This window comes from Labeo rohita, chromosome 18 (assembly GCF_022985175.1).
Source record: "Labeo rohita strain BAU-BD-2019 chromosome 18, IGBB_LRoh.1.0, whole genome shotgun sequence".
In the NCBI taxonomy this organism is placed as follows: domain Eukaryota; kingdom Metazoa; phylum Chordata; class Actinopteri; order Cypriniformes; family Cyprinidae; genus Labeo; species Labeo rohita.
Window position 1 is genome coordinate 11,301,049 of NC_066886.1, and position 21,357 is coordinate 11,322,405.

Here is a 21,357-nt window from a genome sequence, read left to right on the forward strand (position 1 = left end):
GTCATCTTATTTTTGTACATTTTTTGGTCTTTCCAGTCTCTAGTTTCTTAAAGAAAAGTAAATTACAGTTTCGCAGAACATATCAAATATTAGTCAGAAAGTCTCAGTCACTTTACTAAATGGAAAACAGCCATTTTGGCTAACTTTTCCTTGTGTGTTTGCCTGAGAAAACAAGAAAAACAGTTTTGAAACACGAAGGTGAGTAAACGATGACAGAATTTACTTTTGTAGGTGAAATGTCGTTTTAAATGAGGGGAAAGACTTTATAATATTAAAATTAAATACAAATGTTTTTGTGTTTTTGCACTATGTATGATTTTAATCACCACTGAGGCAAAAATCAAGCAGTTACAAACGACGAAACACGACGTTAATTTGACTGTGAGCTAATTTTAGCCACTAGATAGCGCTGGAGACCTACGGAACATACGTTGGACGTAGCGGTTAAATGTTTCATTTATGGTCCTTCTACTTATCAAACCTCAAAACATCCATTGCTTTTCTATTACAGACATTTTCTCCTCAGATTAGATTTGGTTGTATTTTATTTCAGCATTTCATTTGAAAAAGAAACAGTGGAATGCAACATTTAATACGATTTAAATACAGAATGAACCCTACAAATTGTTTTCATTCTGTGGAACACATTGCTAGCGTGAATGTATTTTCCCTCAATAACAGTAAATGTCATTTGCTCATGCAAAATAAACCATTGGGAGATAAATCGAAGGCTTGCTGAGTGTAGCTACTGTTCCTTGTGCAATTTCATAATAATAAGAATCTGTATTTGTGAAGTGTTCGTTCGCACACATCCTCCAAATTGGGCGAGATAATATTGCTTCCAGACGACATAATGTTTGCCTGTGAGAAGAAATATATAGATGAACTTAAATTACAAACAGACTAGATATTTTAAAGTCACAAATTGTGGTAGAGCAGTAAATGCTACTCAGATTAGATGGTATATTTTAATATTACACAATGATTTACTGTCACTTTTCAAAGCAGTATAGAGATGATATATTAAGATAGGATGTTTTTCAGGCCTTGCGTGAGAATAAAAGTAACTGTGGATGAATGTGCACAGTCATGTGTTTGTACAGTATATACACTGCATGTAAATCCTAATAGCATGCACTGTCAGCAAATGTGTGTATGTCTTTAGCAGGGCATGTTTTACAGTTGTTTGTCTCTCCACTCTCTGATCACAGACACTCGACCGCAGCTGTGAAGTATCCATCACGTCTCAAAGTAATGGAGGCCCGGTTCTGCTTCATTTCACCAGCTGGGAGGTGTTGATTGGGCCTTTTTTGGGTAAGCGAGCAAAAAACGGCTTCACTAAAGCTGATAAATGCAATAGGAGACGGAAGGATTACCAGTCAAACGGAGTGAAACCAGCTTTTGCCGTTACGGAAGCGAAGCCATGCCTCATTTGTGTCCCACGACATGCGATTCAGTTACTGTTACAACTCCGCAATCACACAGAATCACTTTTTCTCCCCACAGAGACCGACACTTGCCATTCCCGCACAACTGGATATCAATCAAAATGTATCACTATGAATATTCTTGGCATTATTGTGTTAGAATTCACAGATACCCAGGTCGTCTCTAAACGCGATGTGCTTCTTTGTTAGGACAGCACCACACTGAGCCTCCTGTATGCTGCTGTGAGTGAGATCTTCATTAGAAACCTTGAGCCCTTCACCAGGATCTGTGCCAGGTACTCGCTCTAACAGCCAAACATGTTGATAATTAAACCCCTGTAATCGAGAGGTGTTATCACAACAATTAACAGCAAAAATGTGAGGGTATGAGCGAGTGTCTCAGAACGTGTGGCTTTGTACGCAGTTCCTCCCTTCTTTTTTTTCTATATTCCATTTGATGGAAATGTTTTACATTCACCTCAATCCTTCGGCTATTTATCGGTGCGTTTTCGTTTCAAAGCGTACATCTTGGGCAGCGTTCCTCTATCGGGCCATCTTGGGAGGGATTTGACGTGGGGGGAAATTGTACGAAAACATAATTTCTCTTCCCGTCTTTTTTCCTGAAAGCACATTTGTCTCTCTCCTACTTTCCCTAATTCTCCAGACGTGCTCCAACCGTTCTCTTTTTTTCCCCTCTCCCTCCCCAAAGTTGGCTTTCTCTGCCCTCGTTCCTAGGCATCAGCTGAAGACCCAGCAAGGCCCCCATACACAATGAGCTTTAATTGGGTTAAGTTTGTCCGCCACAGATAACATTTCTCTTTCTGTGGAGAATAAAACAAATTGCTGGCACTAATGGCACTGTTTAATGTAGCTCTTTTTATTATGGATGGAGGAAATTAGGAGGAGACTCCCAACAGAGAGCTGATGTCGTGGGAGTGAGTGCATTGTTGCAGCTCATCAGAAAAGCGTTTTTTGCTGGAGCGCCGGCCTCCTCGCCGCCGTTGCTCATCTCTCTCTCTTTCTCTCTCGCTAAGCCCTTTCATGTGCCCTTTCGAAAACGCGGCCGCGCACCTACGAATTGGAGCGTTAAAGCGTGCGGCCCGCGCGATCTGACGTGATCGTGCCCCGCGTTTGGCGCCATGTGTTCCGAACCTGTTCTCCGTCCGCTGTTTTTTATGCTTTAATGCCCTAAGTCCATAAAGCTGGTGTTTCTTTGTGTAAGTCTGGGGCAAGAGCCAGGGAAACGGGGGCTGGAGGGGGGCTTGTTATTGAGGTTTTGGCACAAGACGCGGTAAGCCTAAAAGCCTGAAATTTGTTCTGCATTGCTTTCGTTTCTGAAGAGGGTCCCCCTTTTTCAAGTCAGACGTCTCACTGCAGCAAGCTAATGGGATGCGAGGACAGATGCACACCCTGGCATTTAACACGCCAACACCTGAGAGTGTTTGGAAGACAATCAGCAGTAAAAATGTAATGTTCAATCTGGATTTTTATGGTGGCTAATCAGGACTGATGAAGTAGAGGGTACATTAAAGTGCAGCCGAGCGGTCAGCCCCAATCTGCGTTCCTGCTCTCCACCTCTCCCTCGTGTGCCCGTGTGCACTCGGCATCAGCACGGCTGTCTGGGTCCGGGGTCAGTGTAACAAACAAAACGTGCTGTTTTAAGCGCCGTGCTGTCCTTATATGGACAATTACTGCTGTATGCCGGCATATTTTAGCAATCCTATATTTTGCTGATGTACACGTTGAGACAATTAAAAGCTTCTGGCAATGCTTTCCTGACATTTTTTGCTTTCGTAATAGATTCTACCAGGTCAGGTCACCGCGGCTCGGTCCCGAAAGTAAGACCCGAATCGAAGGAAGCTAATAAAACGGCTCTGTTTGTTTTTTTGGCCCCGCTTCAGATCCGCATTTTGCGTACGGATTGACAGAAATGACACCGCGAGCGTGCACCTCTCCTGTACTTTGTTAACGAGACAAAAGAGTGTTGGCTTTGCAGTATTTAAATCAGTTATGTCTAATTATTTCATACAAAAATAGCCTATCTAGGGCAAAGCCAATGAGATGTAACATTGTCTGTGGAGGGGGGACCTGGAGGAGTTGGCGTGAGTTCAGCTGAACAGAACAGAACAGAGAGAATACGCTGTAGGCAACATAAATATAACATGAACTCTCCAGGCTTGTGACAGTACAATGGGGGAGTGTTTAAGGGTGCTTTCTGGGGCCGCACTGTCCAATGGATGATTGTCGCATAAGAATAGCAGCGTACCTTGGTACGGATGAGAGAAAGGACAAAACGCTCTCGAGTTATTGCTAAATTTTGAATAATCGTCGCATGAATAATGTAAGGGCATCAATCTACCGCCGTCCCTGCTGCGTGAAGGAAAACACTAGCCAATACCGAGACCATTTGAATTCGTTTAGCAGTGAAATGAAGTGTTGCGAATGCCTCCGTCCTTATAATGTCCAATGAGAGATTTTCTAAAACCTTCAGTATTTTTCAAATCGCGTGCAGTCATCCAAGCTCCAAAAAAATCAGTTGCCACTCATTAAAATGCTCCTAAAATAGCAACAGCGTCTATTCCAAACAGGACCACCGCATTTGCAGTTCACACCTCTTTTTCTCCAGCGTCTTAATTAATTTCATCCACATGTCTTGTAAGTCTTATTCTGGACGGTTCATTGTGGCACAAGAAAAATGCAAATCCGTAAAAAGATGACAGAGGGTGTAATCGCGTGCTATGTGATTGCACAATGCCACTCTTTCAAACCATTCATGTCTCGGCTGTCCTTGACCCTTAAGGAGCTTGTAATGTGGGCTATTTTCCTCCTTTGAATTTATCCGAGAAAAAGGGACCACTGCGGTGAGCTTTCGCCCCTTCGTGCCAGCGGCCTCTCTCTCTGGGACACCAGAAGCACATTTAAAAGCGGTCTCCAGGCGTGCGCTCAGACGAGACAAGAGGGGCCCCGGTCCTCCGCGGGGGGTCAATTTTAAAGGCCGCTCCGTGGCTCCGCGGGGCGCCCGGCTCAATCTGCGGGACATCCCGCTGACCGAGACAGGGTGCCCACCATGTTATCCATGACAACGGCCGAGCAGCTCCGGCGCGCCGCGTGTGATTTTGACCATTTCTTAGGTTGATTTTCACACAAATGATCCTCTTTCTGCGACTGCGCTTAGGCAGCGCACGCAGACGGCCAGACAGACGCCGTCTTTGGCCTAATCCTGCCAAAAGGAGCGCAACAAGAATCCTAGAAAAAGGGGTTAAAAGTTCATTAAAACACACCCTGTAAGACCTGGAGAAATAAAACAACACATCCGATAATTTCAAACATTATTTATGTATGCATGCATTTAATTTTAAAAAAGGAAATGACAAATCTGATCTGTTTACTCACCCTGTTGTTTTTAAACAACTTTCTTTCTTTTCAGTCACCATTCACTTTCATTGCATGGAAAAAAGTGCCACTAAAGTGAGTGGCGACTGAGGCTGTCAGACCTTAACACACAGCCTAACATCTCCTTTTGTGTTGAGCAGAAGAAAGAAAGTCAAACGGGTTTGGAACAACGTGAGGGTGAGTAAATGATGACACTGTTTTGATTTTTGGCTGAGCCAAACTATTCCTTTAAATCCGTTTAAACGCAGATAAACGTGTTGCAAAAGCGACGTAAAAATGTTAAACGTTCAAAACAAGCCCCCCAAATAGTGCAAATGTCATCGTGTCCAATCGACAGTTAAACGCTGGAGTGAACCCGAGACGATGGCACCAGTACAAGGAGCGCAAAAAAGCGAATCCAGTCCGTCTTTTTTCTTGCACGCTGCAGAGTTTCCTCGAAGCTCCGTGTTTTGGCCCCGATCCGTGCTCCAAGTTAAGCTGTAGTTTCCATGGCTGACCATGGTTTGGTGCTGTTGGCTCTCTCTGTCTGCTCAACCCAGGCTGTGCGGAGCTCCCTGCGGGATCAGAGCGCTCCCCCGCCGGGACCCTACTCTCACATCCTCCTGCTGGGACACGGCTACATTTCCAGCCAAGCCTGGCTTTATTATGTGTGTCTGCGCTGCAGCCCCGCCAGCAGTCGGATCGGGAGGCGGAGGGAAGACCAGAGTCAGGACAAAGAAAAAGGGAGAGAGAGGCTAGCGACTAGAAATATTTACGGCTTTTAGGACGATAAACAAGAAGAAGAAGAAAAATCCCCTCAGGTAAAAATGCTGCGTAAAATGCCATTGAGAGTGGCACCTTCGGAAAAATAACAGCGGAGGAGGGCGGTTCGGCGGGATCACAACGAAAAGAGACAGTTGCGACAACTGCAAAAAGGTGGAAAAACATTACGAATCAATTCCGAAACACCGTCCAAGTGGCTCTACCACATTATCGGCAAGTATTGGCACCTCTCGCTACTGATCAGGTGTAATTTGGGCACGCTCCGCTTCTTGAAACTCTGAGCGTGCGTGCCCGCTCCGCCGTCAGCGTCTACCGTTACGGAGGAACAAAAGAGCGTTCGCTCCTCGAGCACGGGAAAAGCCGCAAGTTATTCGTTAAATCTACAGGTTGGAGAAGTTCAATTACTGGAATATCAGTTTCCATTGCCGTACTCTCTCTTCCTTTGAACGCTTCTGGACTAGCGAGACCGAAGTTGCCGCATTGCAACAGGCAAAGTGAAGAAATCTCCCAAGTATCGGCGCCTGACCTGTCAATATTTCTCGGAGAGCACAATATACCCGTTAAAGAAAGTAAAATATTGTTGTTAACACGGACATGTCTAGACGCAAGCAGGCCAAACCGCGCTCCGTTAAAGGTAAGCGTTTTATCTTGGTATACGAGAGGGAACAACTCACATGACCAATGAGATTTCATGGGTAAAACTGGCGGGGATTGTGAAATTCATCGATTTAATCCGTTTGCTTTCAATTGTGACATTATATTCAGACACTTTAAGCAGGATTTTGGACATTTAAAGATAATTAGGAATTGAAACTCTTTCATTTTGACGCCAGGTGCCACCAGGTCTTGTGGTTGGCAGTACAAGTTATCTGTTATAGGGAAGGTGCTGTACCTGAACAATTAGAAATAGTGCTTGAGTTTATTTTAGGTTATTTGTTAATATTATTTTTAGTACTAGTAGTATTTTAAATGATATTTAAACATAATTTTATTCAATTTGCTGGTTTTAAGAATTAAACAATTTCCTTTTATAGTTCTTAAATTATTACATTTAAAATTCTTTTTTTTTAAATGAAGTATTTTTGTTCTTTTTTTTTTTAATTAAATAAGATATTCCTATTTTGTCCTTATTGGGGAAATCCTAAATAATCTTAGACGTTTGTGCAATTCCCCCTCTCAGTCTGTAGTAGTATTGTGAATGGATGTGAATTTGATTCTCTACAGATCTCAGTTTGTTTCCCCCCCCCCTATTCTTTGCTGTTTATTGTCTCAAATTTATTCCCGGTTGTGACTTTGACATGGCAGAGTCAGTCACACACAGTCTCATCTCATTCACGCCCCTCCTACAAGACTCAACACTCACAGGCAGGTGAATTTAGGAGCAATAAGGCCTGCTGCTATTTTGTCTTGTCCATCAGCGATGTGCGGCAGATATTGTGCTGCCGGTCGAGATATCACTTGGCACCCTCACCCCAATAGAAACCAGATGGGCTTTCGGGTGGCCATGTGGCCCATATTAGTACCCCCTCCCCCAAATAATAACCAGTTTTTTGTTTTAATTAACGGCCGCAATCTGCAGAGGTTCAGAATTGGTCGTAAGTTTACATAGAGCGTAAGTGGATAATATTCATGAAAATACAACGTGTTAAGAATCGGTTATTGTCACAGATATTTAACATTGACAGAGCCTGCTGAGCGCAGATCAATCCTAAACAATGTTGTGGAGTTGTTTAGGAGAGAGAGAGATGAGAGAGAGCAGTCTTTTCGACCCTGTGATCAATAACGTAATTTTTTTTATTTATTTTTTTACCAGCACCATACACGTGATTGCGAAAGCTTATTATATTTAAATGCGCATCATCTTGATTTTTGTTGTTTTTTTCCAAATCAAATATTTTGTTGTATTGCAACAAATTCTATTGCACTTTTCTATCAAGCATGCATTGGCCTGCTGCAGCACAGAGGTTTGGGGGTAAACAGTGATTGTATTGACTCAGCGATGCACGTCAATCAGAGGCCAATTAAATATGTAACCAAGCCTCGCTCTGTCCCTATCTCAGCCCAGCACCTTTAGCTTTGATTGCTATGCTCGGAGATTAGAAGGGCACCAACAATATGTCTGAGTGTGGTATGCACAAAATCATTCATGTTTTTTTTTTCAGTCCCGGTGCCTAGTGTATTGGCTCGCTCTTCCAGAGGTTAAGCTTGTTTGTCATTATTTCTGCTTGATATCTTCAAATCTGCAGGTGTTGTGGTTGTAGAAAACAAATGCATGCACATAAATAGGGGGTTCCTCAAAAAAGCGTTGCCCGTTGTCACGTTAGACCGGGGATTATTTTCCAGTAAAGGAAGTCATGCTCTCACATCACATCACATCACATTACATTAGAAACTATGACTGCCAGTGTTACTCGCGCACGCAAGAGCGAGAGAGAGATTATTTCGAGAGGAAAAAGACAGCGAGCGTTCGTCAGAGGGGGAGAGGGAGCTGCGCTTATCAAAATATTATTTCTCTCAATTAATCCCTTTTTAATGTGTGTCTATGCACTGAGTGCTCGGCTGTGGCATTCCTGTTTCATATCTCCACCGTCCCCATGAGTGTTTCATGCATTATGTAGCGATGATTATTACTTAATTACACATTAATAAATCCCCTTCATTTGCAGGACATTAAGAGGGGGATGAATGCACACGACAGGAAGGGAGACAGTGAGGGCACTTATTTCCATTTTTTTTTACTGTTGTTTACAGTCAGTCGAATTAAATTGGACCTTTTATCCTGCGAAAGAGAGAAAACATTTGAGCAATGCTCATCTGGAGCTCGGCGAAATGAAATCTAGTGGCATTATTCCCCTCTCTGCCCACTGACACCAGGGTCTTTTTAGTTACGTGGGTATGTGGATGAGTTTGTTCCTGGTTCTTGTGTTGAAATGTTTTTCAGGAATGCATTCAGCTCTTCCTGCAGAATACGTATCCTTTAGCAAGGGTTTCGATAGGGAATTGGGTAATTACTTGCTGTTTTGAATGTAAATTTTCAGACGTGCATTTGAACAACTGAGGGACTGTGGGAAGGAAGGGATTTTCGTGCGTAGATACACAACAGCAAGCTATTTTGCAGGGACATCTAGATAGCAAATAAATTGCATTGTAGATTTGCAGTGTGTGCAAGTTGTGGATTTTTCCATCTTTAAAAAACAATGCCAAGATTTTCTGTTCTCAGTGATATTAGTTGAAACGCTCATCCTTACACTTTTTTTTTTTTTTTCTGGGGGAGCTCTTACATGTTAGAGGATCTGAAAAGAGGATAATGTGCTGTTGTGTTGATCTGTTTAGGTGTGTGTTTATGTAGCGATCTCATCTTTTTACTTTCCTCCCTTTGGCATCTGGTTTTAACATTAAATGGCTTTTTTATTGTCACCTAGACTTTTGGCAACGGCGCAGAAGTTTCATTGGTCAGCGGGCTGTTGTAAAACGCTGAAGTGAGTTACCATAGGGCTGCAGAGCCACAAATGAAGAGATCAGGGAACGAGAACCCCCAGCGTTCTTATGCATCCGCATTTGTGTTTTTCATTTCGTGCTTTGATTGGTGTGCTGTTTCCAGTTTTTTTGTGCACTTAATCACTCTATTGCATCTGTTGCACATTTTCAATTGATGGTTCGTTGAGAATAATAATTCTGTTTATTTTTAGTCAATATTTCCCCTCACTTTTTCTGTTGTAGTGCTTAAAACATTTTTTTGTTAAATGCAAATGTAATTGTGTTTAATTAAACGTTCCTAGTGCTTTTTATATTTTTCTTGTTTTAATAATAACCTGAAATTGCGAAAGGATTTGTTTCAGACCGTTTATGAGAAGATAGAGAGTGTAGTATTTATTTTGTGTGTTTGTGTGTGTGTTGACTGTTAGGGAGTGTGATTTTGAGGTAATGGGAGATGAACCACAAAATTGATTTTTATGCTCTTGCTTTTTTTGTTTTCATTGACTTCACAGCATGAACAATTAGTTAAACAACTCTAAAAGTATTTCATCAGAACCAGGAAAAAAATGTAATTGCGCACAGTTTGACAGCAGCTGAGGTCTTTTTTAATGGCTTTCTTTGGGTGTTGATGCGACTGGTATCATGATATTAAGAGGCACGCTTTTCTTCCGCTCTTTAACTTTCTTTTCGAGGCAAATCGCTACACCTTGCCGTATCTGGAAGCAGTGACCCCTATTGGTGTGGAGATCATGGCGTAATTCATCTGGTCTGTGATGGGAGGAAAAGGCGGGTGGGTTTGGATGTGGGTTTCTCCCCGGTGGGCAGTGTGTCTGCCAATGACAACTCCTTATCAGCAGCCTGCCTGCTAGTTTTGCGGGGAAGAATCTGTCTTAATGTAAGAGCTCATTCGTAGGCTCTGCCATTGTACCGGCTTAGCCACACGCTTTATCAGAAGGCCTGGGCTCAGTGGCCCGGAACCGGCGCTCGCTGCGGACCCGCTCCATGCCACGCTTCACTTCTAAAGAGAAGGCGTCGCTCTGACGCCCGCTGTTATTAATTCTGTTTGTGTGGTTGGCATTCCCTGCGCCCCCCTCTTCCTTCCCCACCAAGCCTGCCAGCCAAGGCTCCCCTGTCAGGCCTTCCCGGAGGATCGCGGCCGTTCTAAGATGCTGCGCTCTGGAACCCGGATTGGGCTGCTGCAGAGGGCAGATTAAAACGTGCTGGAACAACGCACAGAGAAAGAGTCTCTCAAAGCTGCTCGTACCCATGTAGATTAAACATGGCAGCCATTTTCACCTAGTCCGCCGAGGACGGCGGAGACTTTTGTCTAGAAAGCACGTCGCCCGTACGTCTTGGAAGTAGTCTTTTACATTTAGAAAATTAAGTTTGGTGACCTAGAATACGAATTTGAGTGACGTTTCATATTGTAAAGCTCGTTTTATAATTTAGGCCTGTCAGACAGTCAATGTTATGAGTTAGGAGTGGGTTACTACCATTTAAAAGTTTGGTGTCAGTAAGATTTTTTTTTTCTTTTGAAGAAATTAATACTTCATTGAGCAAGGATGCGTTAAATTAAAGAATGGCAGTAAAGACATTTGTAATGTTACAAAAGACTTCTGTTTCAAGTAAATCTAGTTCGTTTAAATCTTTCTATTAATCAGACAATCCTGGAAAAATTAGTTAAGTTACACTGAAGACTAGAGTAATGGCTGCTGAAAATTCAGCAGGAATAAATAACATTTTCAGAAATATAAAAATCAAACATTATTTTTTTACTTGTAAAAATATTTTAGAATTTTTCCTGTATTTTTGATTAAATAAATGTGGCTTGGTTGAGCAACAGATACTTTACCGACCCCAAACCTTTGAACGGTAGTTTGCGTCAAAAGTTTGAAGTGTTTGTCTGCGTGTAATTGACTTTTTCTCATATTCAAAGATGCATTAACGCTCTTTCTCTCTACTCTTTCTCCTCTCCGGGTGGCTGCTCTACGACCCTGCCCCGTCTCGCTGGGCTGTACATTAAACATAAGGAAAGGGGGCAATTAAGCCCACTCTCTACACCTGGCTGATGCATATATTTATTGGCCTGTCTCCCTGCTGGACAGGCTTCAGGCCCTGGTCTGAGTTTTTGGGGGTGGTGATTGAAGGGCTGCAGAGGTCATTAATGAGGAGTGCTGGTGCTGGTTTGACCCCTGCTGTGCCCCCCAGAGTCCCCTCTGACCCCTCACCAGGTCATCCGGCCTCCCGTGGCAGAGTGCTCAGGGAGCCGTCCTAGACCAGTGAAGGACTGGTATAGCTGGAGGTGAAATGCTTGTGTGTGCGTGCTTGCATGTGCCCACGCACTGAGAAATCTCTTGAACGCTTGTGGCTCTCTCCAGAGCTGAACCTATCGATTTCACAAGGCCTAAAAAAGTTTTCTAGCAGCAAGAACAAAACCGCTAAAACAAAGATACGCTTACAGAGTTGAGCAGCCTTGCCCTTTCAAACACAGATGGAGTTTGACTCTGCAAAACGAAACTTTTGAGTAATTTGCAGAGTTCATCCAATGTCAGAATGTCTGGCTGTACCTTGTTTCAGATCTTCTAGACAATTACGTCGGCGAATAACGAGGCGTAATTGATTCGACGGAAAGATAAAAGACAACCGTGACCCTTTGCTTATTAATTCAAGTAACTAGTTTGAAAAATACAGACACTGCTAATGATAGCAAAGCGGCGCTCGCCAGTCTGCTGTTTCGTCACGGCCAGATTATGCGTGCGAACCACGGGTCTCTGTGTTGGGTTAGTAATGCCTTGATAAATTGATTTTAAGGCGTGAAGCTTCTCCGCTTTATCCTGAGGCTAGTCTGGAACCTAGCATGGAAGCCTTTTTGGCTTAGACAGTATTAGCCCCTCATTGTAAAAGACCCTTGGTTCTGCTAGCCGGCCTGACTCCAGAGAAAGACGAGCCCTTGATCCTGGAGTCAGACGTGTTTTTCCTTATTTTTCTTCATTTAATTCCCCGTCAAACAGCAAGCCCCCCCTCCTCCCGCAAAGTCGGGGATAATAACCCGTGCAAACAGCGGGGCTATACTGAAGAAACAATTAAAGTCGCTCTTCGTTCAAGAGCGCTCGCACACACATACGCTCACAAAGGGAGAATAAAGGGGAGGGGAGACAAGAAAAAAGCGGAATAATGACATTTACAAAACAGCCGTTCTTCTACGATGTGTTCATTTGTTGGTTAAAAGTCAGGTTTTTCCATTGTGCGCTGTTCACTTAGCATGTGTGCTTTTTTGGAGGGCTGCTCCTGTATTCAAGAAGTTCCCAGAGGAACTGAATGAGGCAAAGAGTGATTATTACTCTCTCCTCTCCGACTTCTCTCTGTTCACCTCATCTCACCTCACTTCCCACCCTTCTGCCTAACTGTACAAGCTCAAGGTTTGATCAATTTATATTGTGTCATTTTTATATAAAAACTGAACTTTTTTAGATTTTTGTTTACATAAAACATGCAAACTTTATTTAAGCTAGTGATGAATGCAAGCAAAAATAGGCTTTTGTGAGTAAAGTAAACATTCCATGGTGCCAGTCATTTAAAATTATTTTCTGATCAAGATATAAGTGGTTCACAAAATCACAGTGTATTTTAAACTGAGTGTTGCAGTGAGTCATGCAAGTAAATTGAAGTCCAGTGGGTTTGCTCCATCCAGGTAAATTGCGTTTTCAAACTAACACTTTATAAATGATGGGATATATTTTATATTTTTAATCTTAGACCTAATGTGTTATATTACATGTAGAGAAATACTTAGAAATGGTGGAATATGGCAGGGCAATAAGCAATATAAATTTAAAAAGGCATGTCAAAAAAGACATTTAAGGTGATAAGAACCTGCATCCCTGTGTGCACAAAGGGCTCTACGCTTACTTTTCTTTTTAGGAGCACTTAAAACTTAAAACATTTAAGAGCACTGTCAAATTTTCAGGGACACCTGCTAATCAACAATCAAAAAATCTGATTAAAATTAGCCTTCCCATTACCAGGTAATATTTGACTCCTTAAAGTGATCGACAGGGGAATTTTGTTTACATTTTTCTAACTTTATTAAAACTTTTACTATTTACTAAGCTTTTTAAAATTTCTAATTAAAACAACAGAATAAGTGCAAATAGAACAAGAATAAATTACCAATCAAATGAAATCAGTATTAAAAAAATAATTTGTACTACAGAGTTGTCACAGAAGAACACAAAAGTGGCTTGTAGGTGTATTTTCAGATATTTAATGAGGTTCAGAGGTGGCATGAGTACAATCAAATTCATAAATTCAAGTTGAGATTAATATTTAAAACTTTGAATATAGAAATATTAAATGATTTAAATAACTGAAAAGATACTTTAAATATTAAACTAAAACTGCCCGTAGGTGGTGGCAAGTCACTTATTTAATCATTCATTCATTTGATTCGTTCAAACGGCTCATTCATTCAGGAATAAAGGAAGTCCTTATGAATAGGAAATTGAATCACTGACTCACTAGATTCGCTTAAAAATGCATTCTTTCATAAATGAAATACCGCTGTGTTTAAAAAGAGGTGCGCAGCAGCTCAGTTGTGACTTGTTTCAAACTATTTTTGATGACGAAATAGCAAAATCAGGCTATAATCTCATAGTCAGACAATGTCAGTCACTTAATATAACTTCTTGTTTATTTAACTTGTATTAAATCTCTCATTTACAAACTCCCTTAAAAATCTTTAAAAGCCATCACTCATCTTAGTTTATCGCGATCTCGCAAAGTTCTATTATAATCAACGAAGCTCTCTACACTGCACAATCTCTTATTCACACTCTCTACACTTGTTTTATGAAAGGATTCGTGAGATATGTCTGTGATACATTACTCATCGTGAGCTCCCCTCAGTACTCCTAAATATTTTTTTGTAGTCGCACGCTGTCGCAAATGCGACTGAAATGGTCGTATAGAGCCCTGTACACGTCACCCATTGCACCATGGCTCTGACAGTCTTGTTATTTCTAAAAGTAGCAATTTTCCTCAAAATCTGTGTTTTAGATGGTTTGTTAGAGTATGTGAAAGTTTATCTGGGAGTGTTGTGTCAAGAGAGATGACTTGGGCCACATTTATGAAGGTGTGTAGAACAAATTCACATCCAGCACATACTCGGCGGATCTGCATTTCAATGCGGCTGACGTGTGTACGCTCATGTTAGAGCACTGCCAGAGAGACGGAATTTACTCCAAACTGTGTCAAAACGCTCACCATATCCAAACCAAATCAGTTAACCTTATGTTATATCTCGTCGGCTTAGTCCCCAGGTAAAGTTCTCCATGCTACAGCCACAGCGTGTATTTAATCATCCATCTGCCGGCGCTCAGACGTGTGTGTGTGTGTGTGTGTGTGTGTGTGTGTGTGTGTGTGTGTGTGTGTGTGTGTGTGTGTGCGTGTGTGTGTATATGCTGTGGGCTGCTCTGAAAGGTGTGTATCTGTGTTGTTGTGGTTGAACATGATGTGGAAGAGAGTCTCTTTCAGCTACTGCAAAACAAAAAAAATCCAGGGCCAAGAGAAGTGCGCAGAAATTATTAACCATCCACATACTCGCGCTCCCAATTCTTCTTTATTCTCTCTTTCCTGCTCAGCTTCTCTCGCCTAATAAATGCTTCATGTCACCATCAAACAGGGCCCGACTTGCTCCAGGAGAGGCAGGGAGAGGGAGCGGAAAGAAAGAGAATTGGAGATGGTGGGGCGTGGGGGTTGTGTACTGTGGGGCCTTAGTGTTGATGGATGGATAGATGGATGGGTGGACGGACAGATGTTAAAAATGTAAAGTTTTGACCTGTTCTGTAGTGATGGACAGGGGACCAGGCTGTCTGATTCTCTTTCTTCTATCTGGATCCAGCTCGATCATTAAACTCTGATATAATCCGATATCAGAGCTTTTGCACCACACTACCTTGAGGCAAAGTGTAAAACGCAATACTTTACACATTGGTACTGGAGTAATCAATCCGTAATTGGTTGGAACACTTTAGTTCAAGTATGTCGCACTCATTAAGTGTTATTTTATGGCTACTTTTATTGACAGTAAGAGTAGCAGTGCGTTACGTAATCACAATTAGTGGATTAAAGTGTTAAAACAGGTTGTTTACGACAACCAGTGTTTTCTTTTTTCATACTGTGGTAGTCAATGAAAGTGTGGTTACCCACATTTTTCAAAATCTCCTCTTTGGTGTTCAACAAAAGAAAAAAAAATCAGGTTTGAAACAACATTAGGGTGAGTAAATGATGATGGAATTTTCATTTTAGGGTTAACTATCCCTTTAAATTATTAAGTAGCAAATACAAATGAAAAACAGAAAAAAGTGATTTTCATTAAAAGTAACGTATGTAGCATAATAATCTAACACTAAGTAAAAAGTATAATTAAAACTGTTTAATTGACCATAATTAGCGCTAAATATATACCATCTATTTATATAATTTAAATACATTTTATTGAATTTTATTTAACTTATTCAGTCTATTTCTTTTGTGACAAAAAAGAAAACTCTCAGTAAAAAGTAATAATGTAAGTTTACTTTTAAAAGTATTGTTCACCAGCACCGCTTGTGTGTATTTATCTATGTTTTGAGACTGAGTTCTTTAAAAATTCTCATATACTGGAAAGGAAGACCCTTGAGGTCAGACACTGAGCGTTATCCCCCCCCGAACGCACACACTTTTCTTCTATATCTTGTGGTCATGTCCCATAATAAGGGTCGCTGTAAGTGTGAGTAGAGTTCATTTAATAAGAACCCCTCCCACAAAATCCCCATACACAAACAAACATGCACTGGCACGGTCTCCGGCGGGCTAAACAAACAGTGGAAGGGTCTCAGAAGGAGCGTGATTGCAGAGTTAATCTGTCCTCTAGTGATGCGGGCCGGCCGCAAAGCTCCTTCAGAGAGGGACACATTGTAATGCCTAATCAAGTCTGTATCAAACTAAATAATGCTGTAGCGTGAAATTGGAAGCCGAAGTCAAAAAGCACTCCCCAGCCTGTACTACAGGATAAGGCAATTAAGACTCTCTCTCTCTCTTTTTCTCTCTCTCTCGTTCTTCCTGTCTCCTGAGCAGTCAGGCTGTACTCTTACGTCTTTGTGTAGAGCAGCCCTGTTCTCTTTCTCCCTCCAGTTCGGTTGATGGTATTGTTGGTGGTGTACCGGGACTGTCTATTTCTGGAGGGTCCCGAAGGCGCTGGGATCCAGGGAGGCCGTCCTACTCCTAGGTCAGGGGCGTTCGGCACGGGGCCCTCCACCTGCCAGAGGGTGTAAAGCAGGCATTTTGGTCGTTTTGTCTCCTTGAGTACTCTACAGATAAATCAATTGAGTACTCGGGGATCTGCGCTGTTGTGCATTGCTGGTCTATGGGCAAATGCGTCAGAAGGATGTTTTTAGCAAAATGTTATGCTCTCACATTTTACTCACATGGCATGTTGAGTTAAAAGTGCGTCTTTACAAAAAAACAACTTTTAAGAACTGTTTTAGTAATTCTTGCCATTTTGTGATGTAAGTCAGTGTACTCTAAAAAAAAAAAAAAAAAAAAATGCTGGGTTAAATACAACCCAGCGGGTGGGTTAAATGTTTAACCCGACCTTCTGGGTAATTTTATTTAACTCAACTGTTGTTTAAAAAATTACTGTATGGCTGTCTTAAAATGAACACAAAATGGATTGTAAATTAAAAATTAAAAATCAGACATATTATTACTAGAGGCATCAACAATAATCAAAAGATGAACATTTATTAATAAGCAATTAAAATTGTTTATTTAATCGCTGTATATTAATAAATGATCATTTCCATCCTATTTTCAGCAAGAAATATAGTAATTTTAAGCAATAGTTGAGTTGTTAAGTAGTTAAATAAAACTACCCAGAAGGCTGGGTTAAACATTTAACCACCAAAACAACCCAGTTGCTGGGTTGTTTTTAACCCAGCATTTTTTTGAGTGTGTATACAGCTATTTTTTTTCCAAAGGCCAAATTTTCTAGTTACAATTTGAGGAAGTCTAAAGATCTATCAGTGAATAAACCCCAAAATGTAATTTGTCATAATTTGCTCGCCCTCATATCACTCCAAAACTGTATGACTTCCTTTCTTTCGTGGTATCTTAAAAGATATTTGGATAAAATGTCGAAGTTTTTTTTGTCTGTACAGTGGAAATCAATCCTTCTTCTCCTTTTAAAAGTTTTCTTTTTGTGTTTCGCATATGAGGTTAGTAAAAAACATGAGTAAAAAACAGAATTTTCATATTTCGGTCAACTATTCCTTTAAAGGGATAGTTCACCCAAAAATGAAAATTCTGTCATTAATTACTCACCCTCATGTCGTTCCAAACCCGTAAGATCTTCGTTCATCATCAGAACACAAATTAAGATATTTTTGATGAAATGGAGTATCAGAAAGCTCTTGGATTTCATCAAAAATATCTAGTGCTGGGCAAAGATTAATGGCGATTAATCATGATTAATCGCATCAAATAAATTATAAAAAAGCATCAAATTAATAAGTTTTTAAAAATATAATATATGTTTTGTACTGTGTATATTTATTATGTTTATATAAAGACACGCATGCAGTATATATTTAAAAAATATTATATTCATATTCATATAATTTATATTATATACATAAATATATTTAATATATAAACATAACATTTTTTCTTAAATATATACATGCATGCATGTGTATTTACACACACACGTATTATGTAAACAAAAACTTTTATTTTGGATGCAATTAATTAGTCGTTATCCAGCGCTAAAAATATCTTAATTTGTGTTCCAAAGATGAACAGGGGTCTTACGGGTTTGGAACGACATGAGGGTGAGTAATTAATGACAGCATTTTTTATTAATGGGTGATCTATCACTTTAAGTTTGACATGCAAAATAAGGCTAAACACCCTTAATTTGCTGTTTATTAGCATTAATAGAATATTTTGAGATTTTAAGGGCAACTCTTACAAGCTTTTAAGAAACTGAGGAAAAACAAAATCTGCTAAAGCCCAAATATTTGACAGTATCAAACCACACAAAACGTATTTAATGATGTTCAGGATTGAGAACGCTGACTCTGTTTTCTTCATTTTTTAAAATTTATTTTTAAGAAAATCAGACTGCATATATTGTGCACATGAACCTCTGTTTTTCTTCTTTTTCTTCTTATTTTTTAAACATTAATAGTCCACAGCTTAGTTGTTTGCATAAATAGATCTAATTGGATAATACATGAACACCTAAACTGCTGATTTATGTGTTTTGTGTATAAGGCAGCACAGCAATTTCATTTTTATTTAATCAATAAGAGGGTCGTATAAAAATGATAGACGTGCAGGATTTGGCCCGCGGGCTGCTAGTTGTACATCCAGTGGGCTACAGCATTGACACAAATTGCTGTCTGATGAACTGCTGAAAATAATGCAGGAGCTGAAAATGTGACTCCTTTATGGCCTGTTTACATGTAATCGATGCTGAAATTTAATTGGTCGTGACGTTTTTAAATTTGAAAGTCCACACGTGGAATTATTGCTTGTTGTGGTCACTTTCGAGTTCTGAGGTGATTTTAGACAAGGTGGGACGTGTGTGACCGTTTCAGGCTTTGCCATTGCCGTCCCCATCGCTGCCGCCCACCCGTCCCGTCCCTGTTTGATGGCATCATGGCGGGAAGAACGTGATTATGGTGCTCTCCCTAGTGAGCAGCGATCTGAACCTCGTGTCACAGTCGCTGACAGCCCCACACAGCCGACGGGATTTAATCACGTCTGCTCTCCCTCCATGTTCTCTCTTTTCCTCTTTCGCTTTATATCGCTCAGACTCGGCTTCTCTCTGCCTTCCTCGATCCTTCTCTCTCTCTCTTTCTCACTCTCTGCACAGGTATATTGGAAACATTTTTCCTCTTGTCTTTGACAGGCGAGACAGATGAAAAACAAATTTCAGATCTGATCTGAGCGCCCCTTTAATCTTTGACTATGTTTTCTTCTAGTGAACACCGTAGCTCCGCCGTGCTCTTACGTGCGTGCGTGTGTGCGCGATGCCATTGTGGTTTACGTTTTTCTTGAATCTTTGAGTTGGAGAATGTGCCTGGGTGCGTTCCTAAGCACATTTGTGCCTCTGAGTGTGTGTTTATGAGAGTGAGTGTGTTTAGAGTCAAAGAGTGTCAAGATAAATATATAAACTTCAGTGTTCTGCACTATGTTGAAAGGCAGAATTGTGGTAAACTGATAAGACCCTGACTGCATCTTTCACTGTGTGTGTGTCTGTGTGTGTGTGAGAGGGGAATGCAGAGGAAGAAGGAGAGTTGACACTGCACCCAGGGCTTTCCTCAGGAAACGGCTGCTGACGGCCTTTAGCCAGAACCTCGCATCGCACGGCCAGGAATGTGCCATGTGTGCGGCGAGGAGGGAGGAGTGTGAGAGACAAAGAATGTGTCTACGTGTGTGACTTTGTCTTTTATGTTTGTGTCTTCATTCTGGTAAATGCTGCGATTTAGACTGGCATGACAGTGGTGGGTGTAATTTCTGGGATGCTAGTGACAAAAAACAGAATTGCAGAAGTAATGATTAGTTTCAAACAGGTTTCACAAACACTTCCATTTGCCAATCTGCAATTTATAAATTGTGAAATATTTATTCTGTTAAAATAGTGTTGTCACTGACCACTTATTTATATAGTTCTTTATTTTTATAAAGGTGTGACATTATTATATTATATTATATTATATTATATTATCAGGGCTCTATGTTTACTTTTTTATTTAGGAGCACAGTCAAAATTTTAGGAGCACCTTCTAATCAATAAACAAAAATATCTGATCAAAAATATGAGGTGATATTCGACTCCTTAAATTGATTTAAAGGGGATTTTTGTTTTTACATTTGCAGTGGCATTTTTCTAACTTTATTGAAAGTATGTCATCTTTTTTGTCAAATTAAAAAAAAAATTGTATTTTATAAGCTTTTTAAAATTTCTAATTAAAACAACAGAATAAGAACATGTATTAACACAATTAATTTGTTCTACAGAGGTGGCATAGAAGAACAAAAAAGTGGCTTGTAGGTACATTTTCATGTTTAGTGAGGCTCAGAGGTGGCATGAGTGCAATCAAATTCATAAATTCATGTTGAGATTAATGTTTTAAATCTAAAATTTTGAATATAGAAATATTAAATGATTTAAATAACTGAAAATATACTTTAAAATTAATCTAAAACTGCCAGTAGGTGACTAATTTTTTATTTACTGATTCATTCATTCATTTAATTTGTTCAAACATCTGATTCATTCAGGAATAAAGCAACGGAAAATTGAATCATCAACTCAATAGATTTGTTTAAAAACGCGTTCATTCATAAACGAAACACTGCCATGTTTGAATGGAAGTGGTACTGACTTGTTTCAAACTATTTTTGACAACGAATAAAGCAAAATCAGGCAGTAGTGTTATAGTCAGACAATATAAGTCACTTAATAATAACTGGAGTAACTTTTTTTATGAAAGGATTCGTGAGATATGTCTGTGATACATTACAAAACACATAGAAAGCCTTGAAGCCCCCTTTAGCACAAACACAAATATGCTGATCGGGTCAGTCGCACATGGTGCTCCTAAATATTTTTCATAGTTGCACTGTAGAGCCTTGATTATATTATAAATATTTTAATTTTATTCATTCTGTCATTGATTACTCATATTGTTCCAAACCTGTAAGACCTTCGTTTATACAAATTGAGATATTTTTGATGAAATCTGCAAGCTTTCTGACCCTGACAGCAATGCAACTGAGGTTCAAGGTGCAGAAAAGTAGTAAGGACATTGTTAAAACAGTCCATGTGACATCAGTGGTTCAACCGTAATGTTATGAAGCTACGAGAATACTTTTTGTGTTCAACAAAAACAAAAATAATGACTTTATTCAACAATTTCTTCTCCGCCATTTGCCATTTGAGAGTGTTTTAACCCACCATAGTCATTTCTGTTCATTTAACTGTGATAGGAGAAAGTATTTTAACATCAAAAAATGATGCAAATCATTTTTAAGCTAAAGAAGCTAAATATGTTTTGCTTTCAAGGCTTTGACTGAATAGATATTGTCAGATTACACTAGAACATATTGTATTTGCTCCTCTCTGTGCGGCATTTGTTTGTCTGTCTCATCTCCATCTTCCGTCACATCAGAGGTGTTGCGGATCTCTAGTTGGCTGTTGTAAAAACATCAAAGTTACCCTGACTTCAAGCATTCTCACAAACATGCA

At 40.2% G+C, this 21,357-nt stretch overlaps 1 protein-coding gene and 1 long non-coding RNA gene across 4 annotated transcripts in view; one reads left to right on the forward strand and one right to left on the reverse strand.

The window, feature by feature from the left end:
• Positions 1–1,449: 1,449 nt before the first annotated feature.
• On the reverse strand, positions 1,450–5,110 carry LOC127181192 (uncharacterized). Its single transcript, XR_007829741.1, has 2 exons — positions 4,821–5,110; positions 1,450–4,673 (listed from the first exon to the last, which is right to left on the reverse strand). It is a non-coding gene; the product is annotated as an uncharacterized LOC127181192 (long non-coding RNA).
• Positions 5,111–5,365: 255 nt separating this feature from the next.
• znf423 (zinc finger protein 423) overlaps positions 5,366–21,357 on the forward strand; it is a 195,077-nt gene continuing 179,085 nt past the window's right edge. For 2 of the 3 annotated variants that reach the window (XM_051135752.1, XM_051135755.1), the window contains exon 1: positions 5,366–6,216. In XM_051135752.1, coding sequence (XP_050991709.1) covers positions 6,177–6,216 — 40 coding nt within the window. In that variant the 5' untranslated portion in view covers positions 5,366–6,176. The remainder of the gene's footprint in view (positions 6,217–21,357) is intronic. The other variant, XM_051135754.1, reaches the window with a different exon arrangement.